We start from the raw sequence: 23,055 nt of genomic DNA on the forward strand, positions 1-23,055 counted from the left end.
AGATAGATAGATAGATAGATAGATAGATAGATAGATAGATAACTCGGGGGGAGGGGGAAGAAACCTAACCAAGGAGAAGGACTTCTACAATGAAAATTCCAAATCTCTTAAGATAGGGATTGAAAGAGGCACTAGAAAAATAGTCATCCTGTGTTCATGGATCAGTAGATTCATACTGTGAAAACGACTAGTCTACCAAACACAACAGATTCAATGTAATCCAAATAAAAATACTGACAGTACTCTTTACAGAAATAGGAAAAAAATCCTAAAACTCATGTGGGACCAGAAAAGATCCTAGACAGCCAGAGCAGTGCTGAGCAAAAGAAAATAAACTGCAGTGATTGCCATCAGATTTCAAGATATACCACAGAGTTATAGTAATAAAAACAATATGGCAATGGCACAAAACAGACTTGCAGACCAAACATGCAGAATAAAACAGAAGAGCCAAGCCATCTGATATTTCACAGAGAGGCAATAAAACAAAACAAAACAAACGAGCAAACAAAAAAACCCATACACTATAGAAAAGACAGTATCTTCAACAGATGATATTCAGAAAACTGGATGCCCACATGCAGAAGAATGAAAATACTCATATCCATCACCTTTCATAAAAACAACCACAAGTGGATCAAATACACGACTAAAAGCACTGAAACTGCTAGAAGAAAACACAGCCAGGACCCTACATGATATATGTGTAGGAAAGAACTTTCTTATGAGGGCTCCAGCTGCCCAGGAATTAAGGCCAACAACAAATGGCAAATGGGACTTCATAAAGCCAAAAAGCTACTGTGTAGCTACGGAAAAAACTCAACCAAGTGAAGAAGAAACCCACAGAGTGGGGAGAATCTTTGCCAGTTATATATCTGACAGAGGGGTAATATGCAGAACACAGAAAGAGCTCAAAAGGCAGAGACAAGAAAACAAATGACCCAATTAAAAAGTGGGCCAGGAAACGAGGCTGCCTAGTTTATGTCAAGGTTTACTCTTTAGAAACAGGTAGTGAGAGAGGTGAACTGGGATACACAGGCATCTTACCTGGACAGTGGATGAAAGACCAGTTGTATCTGCTGTCCTCTAGACACATGCTGGAGTTGAGAAGGGGCTGTGGATACACACTCCCTGTAGAGGCCTGTGAAGGCATCTTCACAGGTCCTTTATAGCTGCCCTCAATACACTTTCCTTTCCCAGTATTGCTAGGATCAGTACACCAGCCACAGCCGGGCTGCTCTAAGCAATGACTGCAGGTGCAGTAGCCAGAGCAATTTTCGGCTATTAAAACAAAATAAAACAAAACCGCTTGTAATTCACTATCAAAAGAAGACTTGACTTCACTGTTGCTACCTTCTCTTTAATAGATGACTTAACTTCCATGAATTAAAACTAGTATTGGTTTTAATTATAGTGATTATTGAAATGAAACACTTTAAAGAGCCCAATATTTACACAATATACAAAAGGGACTTTTCCGACCTTTTAGTATCAAGATGTTGGACAAAGAAGAGACCTGTAAGGTCCTCTACTTAAAGTACTTTACAAACTGGCAGATTAAGATGTGGAGACGTTACAGAGATTCAACTATGATATGACCCTGAGAAAGAAGTTATTTCTATACCCTGTGACTTACGCTAGATTTATCTGATTTACTGCATGGATCACTGCCCAGTTTTATACATACACTTTAATTTGGAAGGACTAGCCCAAGCAGCTTCTGGATGGACTTGAGCAGGTCTCTTTTCACTTACGTGGGCAGCTGCTCATCGTATACCACTCCATACACTGGCCAAACGGGAAGGAGGCCACATAGGCATTGGAGTCTACACACTGCTTCATGTTGCTGCACCACATGCACTCGGAGCTGCTGCTAGTGCACTCGCTACACGCTGTCCGCAGGGCACACGGTGTCCGGCACTGCTTGGCACTGTGGTTCGCTGGGGTAAGATTAAGCCCAAAAGGGATACTGGTCAGCTAAGATAAAGGCTTCTCAATGTGCAATATGAAATCAGTTCAACACTACACCACACGGAGAAAACACCAGGAAACTGGAGCCATGGGTTCTGTTTATTCAATTGTACTTAAATATTTAGGGGAAAGTGGACTTTCTTTTTAAAAAGCACTGGAGAGAAAGGTGGAGGAACAACAACAAAATCTTAGAAGAAAAATGACTCATGATGATGAGTTTGTTACATTCTACATTTACAATTTTGAGGTATGACAACATTAAATTTACCCAAGTATTTAGGATTCAACAAGGCTGAAATGCTTTCCTGCAAGATAATCTAGTAATCCAGAGGGCTGGAGAGATGGCTCAAAGGTTAAGAGAGTGTATTGCTTTTCAAGTCCCAGCACTCATGTGAGGTGGCTCACAGTCAGCTATAACCCCGGCTCCAAGGGATCTGACACCTGTCCTCTAAGGGCACCTCTATACTCTCTCTCTCTCAACAGACACACTCACACATATACCCTCACACACACTCATTCTCACTCACACACCCTCTCTCACACAGACAACCACACGATTAAAAAAATTAGTATTTTTAAGTATTTTAGAAACCCTAACAGAAGGAAGATCCTATGCTGTATTACTTAGGCAAAATACAATAGCTTCCTGAAACAAGACCTGCTGGGAATGGAGTCCAGCCTCCACAATAACGCACACTTGCGCCTCTTGCTTTTGGGTTCTCATTGTGTGTGGCAGCCCTGGGCCTATGTTCATGGAATCTAGCCTTAGCCTCAGCACAGGACAGTGTCAGAGCCTGGGGTTGGCTCTGTTCACGTCTGTTGCCATGCCCCTCTCCACAGCAGCTTTCTGAATAGTGTCTTGACCTGCTGCTTTTCTAAAGGTTTCTTTGGTTTCTGTGCTGTTCTTTCTTCTGTAGCATTCCTCTGCCAACACCAATGAAATTATCTTTCAGAACAATTCCCAACACTTTTGTGGTCAACAAAACAGTGTAGCTCAGTTAACTGGGTTCTTTCAATAATCTTAATTCTGGTTTTGAGTATGGCTCAAAGCAGTCAGAGGCAAAGACTATTTCCTTGCATTCGGATTTGGTTCTGTTTGAAATAAATATGCCTGAGTCAGTGTAGAACTGATGTCACAGTATTTTATAATCTCAGCACTTAATCAACTGCCTCCTAAGCCTTCTTGGCAAACCTCTTGGAGCACTATATTTGTCCACATCCTCACCAGGCCTTTCACAAACACTGCCGTTGAGTGGGTTGATGCAGGTTGCAGCTTTCAGTCCCCGAGTACTAGGCTCTGACAAGATCCCACAGAAGCCAGCATCACTCGGCTCAGATGGCATCCACTGCAGCAAACTATTTGTAAATGGAGACATATCCTCCCAGCACCAGTAAGACACATTGATCTTCCGAAGACCAACCCATGGGGTCAGAGTGAGCTTGGACTATAGGCAAAAGAAACACAATTATGAATATAACCAGTGTCTTCACCAAAAAAGGCTCTGACATGAAAACCACTGCTTAGATACCTAGAAAGCTCTTTATTCCCCAAACTCAGCCAAGACAGATTAAAATAAGTGATCATTTCAATATGCATTCAATATTGTAAAGTATTAAAATGGCTCAAAGAAGATAATATATCAAGATTTTCAGACATCAAGAGTAAAGCAATAATCATACTTCATGTTCTATGACAAGTGCCATAAAAAAACAATCATCCACAAATCTGGTATAAAAACTGGTTCATAAATAAAGTCATCTTACTAATATTTATAAAATATTGGTTGTATGCCTAACCACAGATCATTACCTGAGCTTATATAGCCAGTATTCAGATTATTTAAATTTTACGTTAGCCATAGTACACAGCCTAATACATACATTTTCTTTTCCAGTTTTCCTAAGGTGTAACTACCAAAACTCAGGCTCATCTGTGTTGTTCCAGGTGACAGATTTCCTTCTTTTTAAAGGCAAGATCACATTCTACTTTGTATAGGTGTATGTATCACATTTAATCTATTTATCTGTATATGTGTCACATTTTATCTATTTATCTAACTTGACACTATATTTTGTTTTTTAAAAAGTTATAAACTTGTAGAACAGTTTCTGCCTCTGTTTTTGTTCTGAGGAGTCATACCCAGTGCCTCCTAGGCATGCACTCTACCACTGAGCTCCTGGGTTGGACAGCCTTGAAATTTCATTCTAATTTCAATTTCATTTGTTTGGCTTTTTGAGACAAGATGTTCCTCTGTAGCCCTGGCTGGTGTGGAATTCCCTATATAGACCAGAAACCTGCCTCTTTCTTCTGAGTGCTGGGATTAAAGATATGATGCGCTGTGCCTGGCTCCCTGTTGCAATTTAAAAAACAAAACAAAAATCACCTTTGTAGGGGCTGGAGAGATGGCTCAGCAGATTCATGCTTTTCTTCCAAAGGACCAGAGTTTGGATCCCAGCACTCATATCAGGCAGCTCACAAACTGTAACTCCAACTCTCTCATCTGGCCTCTGGGCAGCCCTTTCCCCCCAGGCTCCCTCAGTATCACAAGCACCTGTTAGACATTTCAGAGTCCATGCTGGTCTCCTGGCCCTTCCTCCCCCAGCTACTCCTCCATCCCACACACGCTCTCTCATCTCTTGTCACCCTTTGTTGTCTCCACTATTCCCTTCCCATTTCCCTAGCCCTGGCCATGCCTACTCTGCTTTTTTTTCTCTCTGCATCTGGATTCTTCCAGATGCTTCTGGATATTTTCTCTCTCTTACTCACAATGAAAAACCTTCAGTTAATGGAGCAGTCATATCTGCAGTTCCCTTACATACACCTGGTGCTGAACACCCGCAAGGGGCACAAACAGACCCCTTTTCAAGGGGTCCAGCCTCTGCCAATCAAACCAAGGTGCTGATCTGACTCTAAGGAATGGATCATTTGTTTCTGCTGGCTTCTGCCACCTACCATATATGATTCCAAATTCTAGAGTCCATTTCTCCAGTTGCCTCCCACCTGTTCTAATCACTCATCTCTCTTTGTCTACTCTGTTGAGTGCCACACCAGAGCTCTCTGCTCACTCTGTTTCTCTCAGCTGCCGCAGCCTACTTCTGCTACAAAAGTCCTGCCGGTGTCAGACACAGGAAGAATATGCACACTAAACAACTGCAGACTTGACAGCTCCAGTATTACAGTAATGTTTTTGTTTTGAATGGGAGAGGAAAACTATCCAGAGGCATCTGGAACAGTCCAGAGCAGAGAGAGAAAGAGAGAATGAGAGAGAGAGAGACAGAGAGACAGAGAGACAGAGAGAAGCAGACTAGGGGGTAGGGAAATGGGAGGGTGGAAAAGATATCAAGACAGTAAGATGTAGAGAGAATGTGTGATGTGGACAATCATGTGGGTTATAAGGAGAACAAGTGGCTGAAGGCCAGGAGACCAGCATGGACTCTGAAATGTGTAACAGGTGCTTGTGATACTAGAGGGCAGCATGCACTGTGATATGCCGATAGATGATGTAGGTAGCCATATGTCCTCTGCCAGAGGTAAGAAAAATGATTCCTTTTGGCAGACGGGAACCAACTTCACAAGTTCCTGAAGAATGCTCGCTTTTTATCTAACTTCCAGAAGTCCTCCTATAGTCCAGGCTGAGCTCATTTCTAGATACTTAGACTTCCTGAGACTTAACAACCAGAACCTCAGCATACAAGCACACCACCATGTGAAGGTGGTGCCAAATGAGAAATGCTGTGTTACACTCCATTTTCTCCTGGCTAGACAAAAGCATGTACTCCACATCTCTCTGTAGCACAGCCAGCATGCACAGAAAAACTGCTCTGTGAACATCTAATTGACTGAAGCATCACAGTTCTTAGAGTGAGCACACACACGTGCACACACACACACACACACACACACACACACACACAAATGTCAAATGAGATTGTGTAGAATCAACTACGAGCCATTCAAGAGCTTGGCTAGACAATAAGAGAACTTAGGACTTTCTGAGTTTGGAAGCCTTAGCAAAAAAAGTGCCCTCTTCTGAGGTAGCCAGGCTTTATACTTCTTATTGGTGATCACATTATGTGCTATAATAGCTGTAAGGGATGCATGTGGCTTAATGACACCTAGCTAACTAGCTTTGCACTCTCCCGTCTCCCAAGCAAAACCTAGATATAAAACAGGTGCTAAATAATCTGATATCACAGAACATGTGCACATATTGCTATTCTTTCCATATATTCATATTTTATAATCTACTTAATAAACATGACTAATAAAATATGCAAAGTACCAAACTTTTTAAGACAAGAAGAAAGGCATTAAAAGAGATTCTGAAGTACAGGTTCACAGTCTATTATTAATCATTTACTGGAATTCTTTCTTCTATCAGTCACATGATATGAGCTGAAGAATGGTGGGTTCTAGAAACCAAAGTTCTGAAAATGTTAACTCACCATGCTCTGAGATGACTGCATTAATCGAAGCTGCTTAAGGACAAACTCCACCTTCTTCTGGGACGTAAGGGAAGCCAAAAAGGCATTGTGGGTCCTACAGGACAATTTAGCATTGTCATAATTTTCCTTAGCAGTAGTGATTTTCAGACATGAGTTTCCAACCAAATGCCAGCCAACGCCACAGATATTTTCTTTTGTAAAGGGTAAGAGAAAAGAAAACTAAGTTTTAGAAATTATACAGGACTATTATAGTACTAGTTCAAATTACTGACATCTAAATGCATTGTGATTTGAATTCCAGGTGTTTTGTTAGGATCTGGTGAGAATATCAGACCATTATTTACTTCCATAAATAGAAAAAAACTTTTAAAATAAAATTACTCTCTTTTACCTGATAGGCTAGAGTTAGACAGAAGGGGAGGAGGACCTCCCCTATCAGTGGACTGGGGAAGACACATGGGAGGAAAAAGGGAGGGAAGGCAAGATTGGGAGGGAATGAGGGAGGGGGCTACAGCTGGGATACAAGGTGAATAAACTGTAATAAATAAAAAATTGAAGGAAAAAAGTTTAAGAAATTATTCTCTTTTAAATTATGCGTGTGTGTGCCTTGAGTGCGGGCCCGTGCATGTGAACACAGTGCCCAGAGACCATAAGAGGGCATTAGCTCAGAAGCGAGGTCACATGAGCTGTGAGCTGCCCAGCACGGACACTGACTGGCCTTGGGTCCTCTAGAACAGCATGCACTCCCCACTGCTGAGCCTTCTCTCCAGCCCCAGAATAAAAGACCTTTTTACAAGTGTTATCAGTCATATTTTCTGGCTCTCAGGAAGTATACTCTGGACCAATGTTCCTACATTCTTGAGGCAAACTCTTTGGTGCCATTTTTAAGAGACTGGTGCAATTCTTTTTGAAGAAAAATGAAAAAGAAGACTAAAATCTTGAATTCAAAGCATATAAATAAATACGTATATTGGAAGGATGGGATAGAAAACTACAAATGGGGCTTGGGAGATGGTTCAGTGGATAAAATACCTGTGTCAGGCATAAGGACCCAGTTCAGATCCTCAGCACCCACAGAAGAAGCTGGGCATGCTTTTACTTGCTTGTGATCTCGCTGAGTGCTAGAGGCTGGAGGATGCCGAGCCTTGTGAGTCAAAGCTACTCTAGATAATCAGTGAGCTCCACATTCAGTGAAGGACACTGCCTCAAAACAACTGAATGCAGAGAGGGACAGAGGAAGAAACTGGAAGTTAACTTCTGGCCTACCATGCTCACACGTGGGTACACTTCTGTACACAGAAAAAGTAAACCAAGAGGGGCTGAATTGAGAATGGATACGCTTAAGTCTCCAAATGCTACCCTGTTTTTAAATCACGAGGTAGAAGGGATAAAGAAGTGTACAAGACATGGCAAAAACAAAGTGAAGAGAGAGACTGGTTTAGGAAAAACCTCAAAGGATGTCTACAATCTCCTCCTGTGATTGTGCTGAACTCATATAAAGTATTGCGTGGACATTAGCATGAAAGGGAACAAGCAAGTGTTTCCCCAGAACCAGACATCAACAATGCCCATTAGCTGGAAGATACTAAGAGGGAAGGTTTAACACAAGAGCAGATAGACTTGCTCCACAGAATGTGCTATTGGTAGTGAGTCAAAACTGAAGGCTCTCAAGGCCTTTGTTGGAGTATGCCTTTTAACAAGGTGCCTATTGAACATTAACGTTTGAGACACAAAACAAAAGACAAAAAGCCTGCAGTGATCTGAATAAGTAATGATCCCCATAGGCTCGTAAATGTGAATGCTTATTCCCAGGGAGGGGCACTGTTAGAGAAGGATAAGGGGTGTAGCTTTGCTGAAATAGCTGTGGCCTGGTTGGAGGAAGTGTGTCAAGGGTAGGGATGGGGTTGACTTTGAGCTTTCAAAAGCTCATGGCAGGTCCTCTCTCTCCTGCCTCTCTGCTTACAGATGAGGATGTAGAGCTCGGCTACCACTCCAACGCCTGCCCATGTGCCGCCACGGTCCCCACCATGATGATAACAGCCTCTGAAACTGTTGGCAAGCCCCAATTAACTGTTTCCTTTCGGAAGAGTTGCCTTGGTAATCTTGGTGTCTCTTCACAGCAAAAGAATAAAGCCCATTCTTCAAACTAAATAAAATTCTTTCAAAGGGCTCAGATCAACCACTTTATGTAAGCCTCAGATGTGGGAAAGCATAGAAGCCCCCTTTCTGGATATCTCAATGAAACAAATACAATACAGAGATAGTCATGGCTAACTGGCTTGTCTCAGGACTTAAAATCATGACCCTGAACCTCTGCTGAAACAGTCAGGATTGAAAGCCACATCAGGAGATGATGCTGGTACAGAAATATTTTCTCCTCACAGAACTGTCCAGCAAGCGCTTCCTGCAACAACCTGCCAGTCGCTGAGTCTGCAGAGCTCTAGCACCAGGTTACCACAGCAGAAGGAAGAACAGTGGAACAGGGTTCATGACATGGATCCTAGCCGCCTTCCAATTCTCCAGAACAGGAGATGATTTTTTACCTTATTTCAAAGGCCAGTAAGTTAATATGTAAGGACAATGTTTAAGTTAAATATATACAAAAGAATTGCCCAAATAGTGAGGGTGCTAAATAGATAGAATAAGCGTCTCTTTCCTAGGTTCAGCCTAACCTAGAGAGGAAGGAGCAAGAGTTGGACCCTTATAGAGGGTATCCCTGTGCAAGGCCTACCGGGCAGGGCGATGCATTCCTGATTCCGGGGCTCCCACTGGCAGTTCTGGTCTAGGGCACAGCTCCTGCAGCTGGTTTTCTTATTGCAGTAGTACATGGGGTTGTCCTTGGGGCAACTGTCATACTTGGAAATGGAGATCTAGAACACAATGAAGAAGTGCTTTTGTTTATATTCACATGAAGAACTCAGTCCTAAAGAGGGTCCTAAAGACAGTAACATAACCAAGGATGGTAACCGCACAAAGGAAGGAAGGAAGGAAGGAAGGAAGGAAGGAAGGAAGGAAGGAAGGAAGGGAATTAAATAAACAGAATTAGATACATAGATAAAATCAATATAGATTAGATATAGAATTACATAGATAGACAGACAAACAGACATAGATATACAGACAGACAGACAGAATTAGGCAGAGGGAATGAACAGGAAGCGGCACTGCAGTGAGAACACGACAGCACATGTTCTCACTAACATGCCTCATTCAGTGTTTATCTCTGAGATGTGAAAGCTGAACCCACTGCTTTTTCAAAGCTCCTCCCAGGCCCCACCCACTGCAGCACTCTCAAGTTTTCTTATGAACTGCATTAAACTGGGAGAAAGAAAATGTCATGAACCATGAAAGACAATAAAAGTTGGGTCACCTTATCTTCTTGAGCCTATTATCACCTAAATTTCAAATCATATATGATGAGCACAGGTGTCATGCTGAGTCAAGATTTAAGACAAAGACATTCTGTAAAGCACTTTTTCTGAAAGACTACACACAAACCTCAGGAGCTAGAGAGAGCCTCGGGATCGGGATGCATGCAGCATCCCTTCCTAAAAGAAACTGTGAGCAACAGTAAAATCCAGATCTATACCTCATTATTTATACTATACTCAAACACAACTGTTTTCTAAAATCCATGAAAAACAGCACCTGACCTGGCCTTCTGTGCAGCTGTGGTTCACGGGGACACAGTGATCATTGCACCAGTGGCAGTCATTGGTATTGGCTGTGCAGCTGTAACAATCTGTGTGCTGGTCACATCTGTCATGGTCAAGAGCTAGGAAGAGAAGAAAAACCCATCAACTATGTGGTTACACAGAACCTACGACAGATAAGCTTCTAACAATGGTTGGGAAACAAAATGTAGGGTCAAACTGGAAGAAAAAAGCATTGCCATGTTTAGGTTAAAATAAAACAGATATGGCAGACAATTTTGAAAAGCAGTTTTGTAACTGTTCCACAAAGTATCCAGAAAGTGAAAAGCAAGTATCTATTAACTGTATAGCAATTCTGAGATATAAGGGAAGATCTGGGGCTTTGAATGCTTTTATTCCAAGGACAAACCCCAACTAGCAACAGAATTAACAGCAGAAGCTGTGCAGAAGCCAAAGAAAGTAATATGAGAGACCAAGACATCCACCCTTGCTACAAATGTAGGCGTATCTGGGCGCAGGACTATCCAGTGACCCACAAGCTCACAGGAGGCGCCTGCTAAGCTGCACTCTACATACATGTGAATTCGAGACTGTGGGTTTCAGAACTTCCACACTTGTAGACCTGACATAATTCGCATTAATCCCCAAACAAGAAGCTACAAAGCCATGTTGCCCCATCTGTTAAACAATCTCATGGGCATGACACACAGAGGCAGGAAGGGAGGCCACTCCCCTGCACCTCGGCTGCTTTTCCTGCCAAGTTTATTTTAACAGGATTAGGTCTCCCCAGAAAGTAAGATAAAACTAACGGGTTCATATTGAACCTCCGAAGATAACATTATTTCCAACACACTATATATTTAAGCTGAATTTTAAACTTTGATCATTCTACTGATTCTAACTGTTTAGGAAGAGTTATGAATCCCACCAGGTTCTAATAATCTGTTTTCAATAAATGAACCAAAATTCTAATCAACAGTACAGCTGTCCCTGCACAGCTTTATTTGGCACCTACCAGAAAAACAAATGCAGTCTCTATCCAATACAACTCTCAAGTTAACTGCAACATCAATCTTATTAGATACAATGTAGTTTTAAACTTTAAATTGATTGGCATAGACAAGCACCCTGGAGTATTCATCTTATTTTTCAAGGATTTTTATACGTTACTTCACTGAGTTGGTGAAGTGGTAATCAAAGCAACCACTAAACAAGTAGCTAAGGAAACAAATAACAAGGACAGCTTAGAGGCTCTAGAAGCAGGGACTGTAGTGTGTCTGTTTGCTGCATCCAGCTAAAGGGGCAAGAACAGTACAGCAGCTCTACTGTCGTATGCAAGCACAATTTGCTATATGTGATCCTCCCATTCTTATCCTTAACATTAGACCTTCATCATCAACAGAGCTCCCAACAGCCTCGTACAGTTTTTTTTATTGTTGATGGTTCTGGCTTTTGAGACAAGGTCTCACTACCCAGACAGGCTGGCCTAGAACTGCCTATGGAATTTGCAAAACGAGTTCACAAGCCTCTTGCCTCAGTCTTTGAGTATTTGGACTATAGCATGTGCCACACTACATGTGCTTTTAAAGTAAAACTAAAGACAATTAAGCAATCGGCCCCTTAGTTACACTTGGCACATTCCAAATCTCTGAGAGCACCAGAGTGCTAGTGGCTACTGCACCTAACAAAGGTCCCAGCGTTCAGGAGGCTGAGGGAGATAGATCACAAGAAGTTTGAGGCTAGTTTGAGCTATGCAGCAAAACCCTGTCTCATAAAACCAAAATGAAAACAAACTTCCACTAAGCACCATGGCCTCAGAACACCTGCAACCAGGCCTGGAGTTGTTACCCAAAGCCTGTGTAATGCTGGAAGGTTTATCACCTGCCAACAGCTTCCAGGAGCCACATGACTCCCACCCAAAGACCTTGTACACATGAGTAAGAAATGACTAGAGAATAAGGTGAACATGAAAGTGCACAGATACTAAGTCCCTTCACAATTCAGGTAAAATTAGATCTTTAAATCCTAAGTAGAGAAAAAAACATACTTCTTTTGGAAAAACATTCTGATTTTAACTTTTCTGCTTGTTCTTCAGTTGCCAACTCCCAGGAGGTACACCGAGATGACCCTGTGTCCCACAGACACCGGATGCCAGGTCCTGCTGCCAAACAAGCAGCCTCACTGCGGTGTGCATCACACTGTTCCGAGGTATAGACGAGGACGTCACTGAGGAGGAGGCTGTTGAAGCCACCGAACACATACATGGAACTGAGGGGAAAGAGAGAAGGAGTTTACTGAAAACTCACACAGCAGATTCATGACATAGGGCTGGCTTGGGTTGCTGGTTTTGAAATGTTTGAGATAGCTTTCTCTACACAGCCCTCGCTGGTTATGTCGCCTGCATGGCCTCCTCTCGCAGCAGTCCTCTGCTCCTGCCTCCCAGGTGCTAGGGTTTTATATGTCTGGCTCACGACAAACTTCTGTCAATCTTTGGAAAAATTCCAAGTATTGGAAGTCCTCTGAGGTATCCAGTGCGATGGGACAGCAGGTGAGGGCCTTGCCACACAACTGGACAACCCCTGGAGCCATGTGAAAGTGGAACAAGTGACCCACAAAGTTGTCCTGTGACTTCCACACATGTGCTGCAGCGCCCCCGTCCACATAACCAACAAATACACAGATGGATGAGTTTAAGTGCTCTGAGATGTTATTTCAAGTCTCAAAAACCATTACTATCCTCTATTCTCTCAAATTCCACCTTCTATCCTGATGGGTGAGCACTCAGGATAGTTTCAATAATATACCTGTAAATGTGCCCATGGAAGATTAGTACACAGGCAAGGGGCATTTTAAAAACATTCATTTTATTTTAAATTATATGTATGTGATGTCTGATGCGGGTATGTGCACATGTGTATGGGTGCCCACGGAGGCCAGAAGGTGTTATAGTCCCTAAAGCTGGAGTGACATCTTTTGTTAGTAGAGAAAAGATTCTTGGGGCTGAAGATATGACTCAGAAGGGAAAAGAGCTTGCTGCTCTTCCAAAGGACAGAGTGTGGGTCCCATAACAACAGGCGGCTCACAAGCACCTCTCAGTCCAGCTTCAGGAGACCTCCCTCCCTCCCCTGTCCTCCGTGGGGACCCACATGCACGTGTGCACACTCACACACACACATAAAGAACTCAGAAAAAATTACTACACAGAAGGCTACATAGAGACTGAGAAAATTATAGACAGGAAAAGTAGTCCTGGAAGACTCTGGGAAAGCAAGCATTCCAACACAGGTAACAACTGCCTAAGGTACCTCCCCATTCCTAGCGATACACACAGCATTTTCTAATCACCTCACCAGAAGCCTCATTTACAGAGTCCTAAACCTTACTGTGTCCTAAACCTCTAATAGCTCCCAATTTTATCTTTTTGTAATGCCATCTAATGCATTTCCCATGCAACCCTATTATCTCAAATATGAAAGAGAACAGACAGAAGGGTGCCACAGAAACATGTCCCAAAATGCTCAATCCCCATCCTGAAAGGCAAAGAGAATGGACATCAGAAGAAGAAGAAAACAGGAAACAAGTTAGGACCCTGCCACAGAGGGCCTCTGCAGACTATCAAAACAGATGATGAGACTTATGGCCAACTGCTGGGCAGAGTGCATGGAATCTTATAAAAGGAGGGGGAAATAGTAAGAGCTGGAGAGGACAGGAACTCTATAAGGAGAGCAACAGAACCAGAAAATTTGAACACAGGGGTCTTTCCAGAGTCTCATACTCCAACCAAGTACCAGGCATAGAGATAACCTAGAACCCCTGCACAGATGTGGCCCATGGCAGTTCAGTGTCCAAGTGGCTTCCATAGTAATGGGAAGAGGGACTGCCTCTGACATGAACTGATTGGCCTGCTCTTTGATCACCGCCCCCTGAGGGGGAAGCAGCATTACCAGGCCACAGAAGATGACAATGCAGCCATTCCTGATGAGACCTGATAGACTAAGATCAGAAGGAAGGAGAGGGGGACCTCCCCATCAGTGGACTTGGGGAGGGGCATGCGTGAAGAAGGGAGGGATCGGGAGGGGTGGAGGGAGGAGCTTATGGGGGGATACAAAGTGAATAAAGTGTAATTAATAAAAGTTAAAAAAAAAAAAAGAACAGAGGAGAGGAGCCCATGCCTTTGGTCCCAGCACTCAGGGAGGCAGAGGCAAACGGATCACTGTGAGTTTGAAGTCAGTCTGGTCTACAAATTGAGTCCAGGAGAGACAAGGCTACACAGAGAAACCCTGTCTCAAAAAACCAAAAACACTACAGCAAAATGAAACATATCAGTTATTTTTAAATCCAAGTTCATAAAGACGTAAGATCCCACAAAAGAAACCTCATTTGTTACCTCTGGGCTGTGATAAGCAAGGATCTCTCCCATCTCCAAGATCCTACATCTCAAAGCAAATTTAATACTAATCCACAATGAGAAATTTGGTGATTTACCCATACTGAACTTCAATTTTTCTCTTCAACTCAACAAAAGACTAAATAAAGCATAGCGATTGTGTGGCTGGAAACCAGACATTTCAACAACCAAAAGAAAACACTAGGATTATATTTTAAGCCCATTACTGGTTCCCTGAGTATGAAATGAATCAAGCTGCATTTAGTTAATACAACTGTTGCTTTAACTGGGCACAGTTGGTGTCCTCAGCAATTCTGACTACCTCAGGTCACATGATGGCTCTGGAAGGCAGGGAGAGCCTTCCAAGAGGCTTAGAGAAAGCAACAAGGTAAAGGTGGCCCTCACCATCCAGCAGCCTCAGAGCCTCCCAGCCTCTACCCTCCCAGCTTTCCCTCCTTCCGTCTCTCTCAAAATCACAGTTAAAACAATTAAGTCACAAACACAGGTCAATGAAATGAGATCCAAGTTTCTCCTGCAGCAAGTTTGTCATACAATTAAACTGCAACCATGACTTTTAACCATCCCCTAAAGCTTCCAACCCTGCCTGAAATTCACAGATACACAAACACACCACAGAAATTACACAAAAGTGTCACACTGTAATTCAGACATCCATTCCTGGCTTTAGATTCACTGGCTAAACTACATTTTATGACAAACTGTTAACTTCTCTGGGTTTGTGCAAACGTAAGAATGTTTAATAGAAGATTTATTTCATTCAATTGTTATTATTACTCTACGTTCGTATACCTGCACTTAGCAAATGCCTACAAGGTGCCTAACCTTGTACTGGGAGAACTCCCAAGAACACACACGTGAAGAGAGCTGGCACAGATAGTCACCAGCAAAGCCAGGTGAAAACCTCAAGAGGCACTTAAAGCCCTTCTGAGAAAAAGAATCAGACTGAAATTTAAGATAACATTCAAGTTAAAAAGATAATTTAAAAATCCTTCCACTTTAGTCTCTCACCCCATAAAATGGTCTTGCCACAAACCGTATATACTTGTAAACATTAAGTAATCATGTGATTAAAGATATCACTTTTCCCTAATATCTAGGTTCTAAATGGTTAATTCTTCACAATTACAGAATGTCACTTTTGTACTTTTTCTAATACAAGTTAAATTACCTGTATTAGGAAATTTCAACAGAAAATCTGAAAACCTAAGGAACTATATAATGTAAGCATTACATTTAGTAGTTTTAGTGTTTGAATTTTAAAGAGGGAAGCAGAAAGCAGTAAGAACAGCAGCAAAATAAGAAAAGTTGACATGAGCAGCCTGTTTGGCTCCTCAATCTTTAAAGCACAGTTTAAAGTGGCCATTCTGCATGTCCTTTATGGCAAATGCTGCATCTGAGGAAGGCACAGGGCGGGGGGTCAGGATCTTGTGCACGCTGGACCCACAGCCCCAGGCCTCTGAATGACCTTTCTGGGACTAAGAGCTCTACTGGTCAGAAAGGTATTCCTGAACACACACTCAGATGCACTCAGATATGACACTTTTCCTCTGACTCCATAATCTCTCTGGTCCTGTTCCCTTTACCTTATTCTGCCTTTAAACTGCCCTCTCTCCTTTTTTTTCTTCTTTTCTTCCATCAGAAATTTGATATAAAAAATAAGATATAAGACAGTGATACCATCGTAGCTTTCCAGTTACCTGTTGTGCAAGACTGCTGAATGGCCAAATCTATTGACGTCATGATGGAGATCAGGTCTGGGAAGCACTGACCATCGGTCACAAGCTAAGGGTAGAAAAACACATTTCAGAGGATAGTCATTGACAGTCAACTAGAACTGACAGTCTTCAGAAAGAAGAATACAGGCTAGGTGTGATGGTGTAACCTTTAATTCCAGCACTCAGGAGGCAGAGGGAAGATGACCTCTGTGCAATCGAGGCCAGCCTGATCTACAGAGTGAACACCAGACAGACAGGACTACAAAAAGAAATCCTGTCTCAAAAAAACAAAAAAAGAAACAAATAAGAATGCAGCAAACACAGCCTCATAAAACAAGCTTTTCTACCTTTTAAGTTATGCAATTATGTGTAAAGGACAGCAGCAACAGCAGCAGCAATACTTCAGGGCTTTGAAGTAAAAGAACCTGAAATGCTAATCAATGAATGCATTCAACACCCACAAATCCCCTACTGACTGTCACTACTCTTCTGTCTACCTGTTTTACCCACCAGAATGTCTACTTCAGTCTTTTTCTTTCTCCTTGTGGTGCTACAGATCAGACCCGGGGCCTTGTGTCTAACAGGCAAGCACTCTACTGCTGAGATGTGTTCCCAGCCCACCACAATATTTTCTAACTTGAAAATGTTTAATATTAGGCATTGGGGCACACAGCTCTAATCGTAGCACCTGGGGAGGTGGAGACAGAAGGATCAGGAGGTCAAGGAGAGCCTCAGCTGCAACTACACAGCAAACCGGAGGCTTTTACAGATAAGCCTTAATAACCATTAACACACACATCTCACCTTTGCCATTCCTCAGCTTCCTGCAACCCAAGTTACAGTAAAGGACGTCTCTGTCAATAAAGCTGAAGGATTCTCCAGCCCACTCTTCTGGCCATTAACTGTATCTCACAGGTCATCAATCTTACCTCTTATCTCCTGCTTCTCTGACATACTCTTTACAGTCTCTTCTTGTTCTGACTTTGTTCTCCAACTGTCTGCTCATCTTTTATGGCCCCACAATAGCTCAGCTCTCCTACAATCTCCTCTCAGCTCTCAGCTCTGTCCTAAAGACATCTCCAACTGGACATGCCTCACGCTTACTTCTCTTCTTCCCAGATCCTATGCCATTATTATAATAATCCTTGTTTTCGTTTGTTTGTTTTTATTAAAGACATGGTCTTACTGGATAGCTCAGACTGGCCCCAATCTTGCCATACTTCAGTCTCACCCTAAGTACTGAGATTATAGCCATGTGCAGTCATGTCCAGCTGGTTTTCTCTGTATCTGCTTTCAGTGTGGGAGGAAAGGACACTTATATTTCTCTCAGGACACACAACAGCCGGGTATCAAAAGTCATCACTGCTATTTCCATTGCCATGATTTAAACCTCATTGGGACTGCTACAGCAGCAGCTTTCTAAATGTCAATATGTCCCTTCCAAATCACTTATAACAATACCACACAAGAGATCTTCCTACCTGGGCATGCAGGCCCATAAAGACAGAAGTAGGAAAGTTACCATAAGTCTGAAGCCAGCCTGGACCATAGTGTGAGGCTCAGACTTACAAAAAGGAGAAACAAAAACCTAAAACACCCACAAACAAACATAAATGTCAAAGATACACATGATTCTATCGATTTCACTGGGAGACTTTTCAAAAGACCAGTGGCCCTATTCGGCACTCTGCATCAAGTTTCTCAAGACCTTAACAGTCTAGTCTAACAGCTACCTGCTACCCTTGTGCTACTATGACAGAAAAAAATAGCAGTTCAAAAGTCCTAACTATTTGCTGTGTACTTTTCCCACCACTGGGTCTCTGCATGGAGCTAGCCCTGCTTGGGAGGTCTACCTGACCCCAGTGTTTTTCAGGGCCAAGTTTGGATGGTTTCTCCTCAAGAGGCTTCCCTGACCGTCCTTCTCAGCCCAGTGGCTTAGGAGTGCTCAGAGGTAATCCCACATCTTCCTTTCAGCAAGAACCGTCCTGAATTACAATTACATTGTCTTCTTATTTCAGTTTCTCCCAGCTTGAAGCTAAGGACTAGGGTGTATCCACCATCCTCAGTCTGAAGCCCAGTGGTCAGCACAAACGCATCTATTAAAAACAAACCCTGGGCTGGCGAGGCGGCCCTGCGGTTAACAACACTCACTGCTCCTCAGAAGCATTTGCGTAGAGTTCCCAACACATGGAGGCTCACAAAAGTCTGTGATTCCAGCTCCAGGGGATCTAAGGCCTACTTTTGGCCTCCACAGGCACTGAACACTCATGGTACACTTAAGGTAATAAAACACTCATACACATAAAATAAAAATAAACCCAGCTTAGACTAGTCAAAATCATAGAGACAATCAAAGAAAATGATTTCAAGAGGCTGGAGTAAGGATGAAGAGAGGAACTCTTGTTGTTTTCTTTTTATTTGGCTGGAGAGACAGCAGTAGGTGCTGAGAACTGAACTCTTATATTTATGGTTGTGAACCTAGCCTTTAATGGCTGAGCCATCTCTCCAGCCCGAGGAACTCTTGTTTAAGGACAGAGTTTCAGATTCACAGGAAGACAGCATGTAGACGGTGCTACAGAATGAATAACATTATGAATATATTTAGCTCACTTAAACTACTTAAGACATTCAGATGGTGAGTGTTACTCGGTGCATTCTGCCACAATAAGAATAATTTTTAAGCTGAATATCCAGCTAGGTGTGGTGGCACACACCTGTGATCCCAGCACTCAGAGGCAGAGGCAGGAGGCTCTCTCTCTGAGTTCAAGGTCGGCTTGATCTACATAATGAGCTCCAGGTCAGCCAGAGCTACACAGTGAGACTACCTCAAAAAGCAAAAACAAAAACAAACAAAAAGAACATCTGATGGTATTTACACAAAAGGACATTCGGTGTTTATTTTCCAGAAACAAACAAACACTGCCCTCTTCTGGCCACACTATAGTTACATCAAAAGCGTGTGAAGCCAGATTTCTAGGAAATAGCATACTTCATCCAACTTAACATAATACAACTACACACCGCCACTACATAACGCATTTGTAAGAAAGGAGATACCAGCCTTTAAAAAATTGCAAGCACTTAATAAGAGTGATTTCAAAAAGAATTTAATGTAGTTTAATGTAAGCTTTTCAATAATGTATAACCCTACTCAAAAAAATACAAATTCTACCACTTGGACTTCTTTCAAATGGTGCAATTATTTTAACATAGTGATATTTTCAATCCCCATAGGCAAAGAAAATATTCCTGAAGCTAAAACATCGTTGGAAAACTTACCAATGTCATAAGCCATGAAGTCCGAGGAGAAGCACTTGGCCCCGTGGCTCATGGATGTGTCATTGTGCGTGTTCCCTCCAAACACCAGCATGGTTCCACTCACTATCACAGCTGTATGCAAGTAACGGAAAAATCGGCTGTCCTTAAGAATGGTCCTTTTGAGTTTATTTAGAAATAATAAATACAAGGTTAGTTTTAGAAGAACACCTATCTGCCAATTTAAATGTAATTATTTTATAACCTCAGTATCAAATGTGTAATACTTGATTTTCCCATATATATAAGCTACTTCCTTAAAAACATCTGTAAGAATTTTGGGAAACTATATTAAAAGCCCTAAAATGTTTGTATCCTGTGGTTCTATACTTCCAGTTAAGCATTTCAGGTAAGAATTATATAAACTATAGATCAAAATTTATGCTCAATGTTTTATTAGTAAGGCAAAAGCTAGAGATCAGAACCCCTAACTGCAGAGGCTCAGTGGTGCCACTAAAGACAGTGATTTCCAGGACAATGTAAAATTACCTCCATAGCATGGTCTCTAATGTATGAGAGAGTGAAACAGGAAGGAAGGGGGGAGGAGTAGAGGGAAGGAGGGAAGGAAAGAGGGAAGAAACAAAGGAGGGAGGGAGGGAGAACAGGAGTGAAGGAGCGACAAATATTGACCAGTGCTTTGTAATTACATCATAACTCAAAATAATTTCCATTTGCTAAAAGTAACATACTCTTTTACAGGCTGAGCTACAGTTCAGAGGAAAACTCTATCACTTAGGCATGAGAGCATCGTGTTTGATGACTTAAAAGGATAAAACCAGCAAATGACCCCAACAATGACACTTTGCTCATCAAGACAAGGTAAACACTACATTACTGATAGTATAGTCTATTCCCATGCAAGGCCCTGGGTTTGATCCTCAACACCAGAAAGAAAAAAAGAAAGGATATGCTTTTGAAGTGTGTATAAAATCAGCACAACTTTATTCCTGAGACTTTCAAGAAGATGAACTCTAGAGTTCAGTGGACGATATCAGTCTAAAACACTAAGCACTTTCTAACTATGCTAAGAACAGAGAAGCTAACAGACAGAAACATAATACTGCCCTAACTCTATTACTGCATTACCTAACTTTGTCACATACAGTGTTGAACAGAAAGCAAACCATAGCACAGTATTTTCAATCAATTGCCTCTCCAAATTCTCTACCATCAAGGGAGAGCTCTAGGAAAAGCACCCACCACATCTGGGTGTCCACATCATATCTATAGAGGTCATCTGCAAGCCGGTATTTATTGGCGCTGAAAGCCTTGTAGCCGCCGTGAACATACAGGGCCTTGGTCCTGTGATCATAAACACTGCTGTGGCCATAGCCCCCTTGCACAAGAGCACCCTGAGTGTTTAATATACTCCATGTGTTCTTTTCTGAAAAAGAAAAGACAGTTCAAGTCAATGTTGCAGGCTCCTCTTCTTATTAGACATTAAAGTATTTACACATTAGTTTAAAGTCTAAACAGCTTAGAGAAGGAAAAAAAAAAAAAAAGGAAGTTCAGGATATACTTCCATCTTCTTTATAAAAAAGGCCATCTAGCCAAGCCTGGACAGTGCAAGCCTATAGTACCTAGTATAGTACCAGGTACTAAGTAAATGAGGCAGGAGGATAAGTTCAAGGCCTCCCTGGACACCTTAGTGAGACCTTGTCTCAAAACAAAAAGTTCTGGGGACATACCTTAATGGTGGTATCGGTCTAGTATACACAAGAACCTTGGGTTCAATCCCCAGTACAATAAGTGGCAGCCATCTAAAACTTACAAAAAGCCAGGTGGCCAACACCAGTCTGTAAAACAGTGTGATGTTCTAACACACGATAGAGGAAAAAGTTTGTGACACTTAAAAGACTCAGATTGTGAGGTTGGGGAAACGTGGAAGAGGGAGGAAGGCTAACCCAAATGAAGTGTGCTTGAAGAAACTACAAAGAAACCTATGACCTTACAATCCAAGTAAAAAGTCTAATTAGAGGGCACAGTAACGCACAAGTGACATGAAAGACGTGGTGGCGTATGTGTGGCGGGGGTGGGGGGAGCCAAATGTGTAAGTGGGGACAAGAGGCGTGTTGGAGAAGGAAGAAGGAGCTAGGTTAATGAAAACTAAGGATACATGGAGAAGCCTTAGGAAAGCCTGCAAGTCTGTGTGCTGAGAGTCTCAGGTCATAGGTTACCTCCCTGCAGGTGACTAGTCAGGGAGGAATCTAGAAGAATAGAGGCTATTACCATGCTTTTGGTTGCTCACTGTAACCTGATGGTAGAATCTCATTGCTGAAGCCTGCACATTTTGGTTGCAGGCTATGGAGAGATCAGTTCTGAACTGACCAAGGAACTCCATCCCCGCAGGTAGCTGTCATAGTGCTGGAAGGTGTTATGTAGGCTGCTGAGGGAAAGAAGTCATCAATGGTCTTACCTAACACTGGACCCTGAATGTTACAATACTGACTTGAAAAGCAAAGATGTACCCTTATGCAAAGATGTACCCTTGGCACTAGTACAATAGTGCCAAGACTGTCCATGGGGGTAAACACCACTCTTAGTTAGATTTGAGGGCCACTCTACAGGAAGGAGAGAAAACATGCATGGTACAGTAAGCCCACTCAGAACTAGAGGCTAGGGAAGTCATAGCCTCAAGGTTGTCAAACTGCCTTCTAAATACTTGTGTTTATGTAGAGAGATTTGTGGTCAGAGAAGCTTCGTAGTGTATTGTAGTGGTTAATTCAAAGTTCAAGTTCAAGTGTGGTGAGTGCTCAACCATAGAATGGTATTTATCAACCTCTATCCTCAAGACTCGGGAACATCTCAGAAAGATGGTAAGAGCCTGGGAATAGGGGGAAATGCTGTGAAAGCTGTTCTCTGAATGTGATATGGCCATGGCATACATGAACTCAGAGCACTTGTGGCTAGCTGCACAGGAACTACAAAAAATTAGGCATCTTAAAAATTCCAGCAGATATCAGGGAGGAGCTGCCAAGACCCCGCCTACAGCTGAGAAGCTACTGGCAGTGGAAGGCTGCAGGACGAGGGAGTCATTGTTCTCTGTGGGTGGCAGCAGATTGCCGATGCCCCAGGGGATGACCCACAACTACGCACGTGAGCAGCACTCACTGGATGCGGCGTTCACCCGCCCCTCAAACGGAGGACATGAGGCTGGGAAGAAGGCGGGTGGGAGCGAGCCGAGGGAGAGCTGGATGGGGGGGACTGGGTGGTGGATATGATCAGGACACACTGTACACATGTATGAAACTTTCAGAACAAATTTTTAAAGATTCAGATTTTTAAAATAAATTTTAAAGAGTCAAAGTTCTCTTAAGTATACATATAATTCCCTATGACCTTCAGTGATTCTTTATGTTTTTAAATGTACTTTAATAATCTTTACAGAAATACTTTTTCAAAATTTCAATTCTAACTGACATTCCTATTATACAATGAAAAATTAGTAAAATTTAATACAAGAAAAGATTAAACACTAAGGTAAAATAGATTGCTTTAGACTGACATCTAGAGGACTATCCAAAATTATTTTAGAGTGCTTATTGTT

The 23,055-nt window shown here is 42.3% G+C and overlaps 1 protein-coding gene across 1 annotated transcript in view; it reads right to left on the minus strand.

Annotated features, from left to right (window-relative positions):
* The window catches only part of Atrn (attractin), a 137,836-nt gene that overhangs the window by 56,466 nt on the left and 58,315 nt on the right, over positions 1–23,055 (minus strand). Inside the window, exons 9-18 of the mRNA XM_060372211.1 lie at positions 20,709–20,892; positions 19,473–19,627; positions 16,176–16,260; positions 12,118–12,338; positions 10,071–10,192; positions 9,149–9,287; positions 6,418–6,608; positions 3,197–3,416; positions 1,755–1,940; positions 1,048–1,281 (exon numbers count right to left, since the gene is read on the minus strand). Of these exons, the coding sequence (XP_060228194.1) occupies positions 1,048–1,281; positions 1,755–1,940; positions 3,197–3,416; positions 6,418–6,608; positions 9,149–9,287; positions 10,071–10,192; positions 12,118–12,338; positions 16,176–16,260; positions 19,473–19,627; positions 20,709–20,892 (1,737 nt within the window). The remainder of the gene's footprint in view (positions 1–1,047; positions 1,282–1,754; positions 1,941–3,196; positions 3,417–6,417; positions 6,609–9,148; positions 9,288–10,070; positions 10,193–12,117; positions 12,339–16,175; positions 16,261–19,472; positions 19,628–20,708; positions 20,893–23,055) is intronic.

This window comes from Meriones unguiculatus, chromosome 18, assembly GCF_030254825.1.
Source record: "Meriones unguiculatus strain TT.TT164.6M chromosome 18, Bangor_MerUng_6.1, whole genome shotgun sequence".
Taxonomy (NCBI): domain Eukaryota; kingdom Metazoa; phylum Chordata; class Mammalia; order Rodentia; family Muridae; genus Meriones; species Meriones unguiculatus.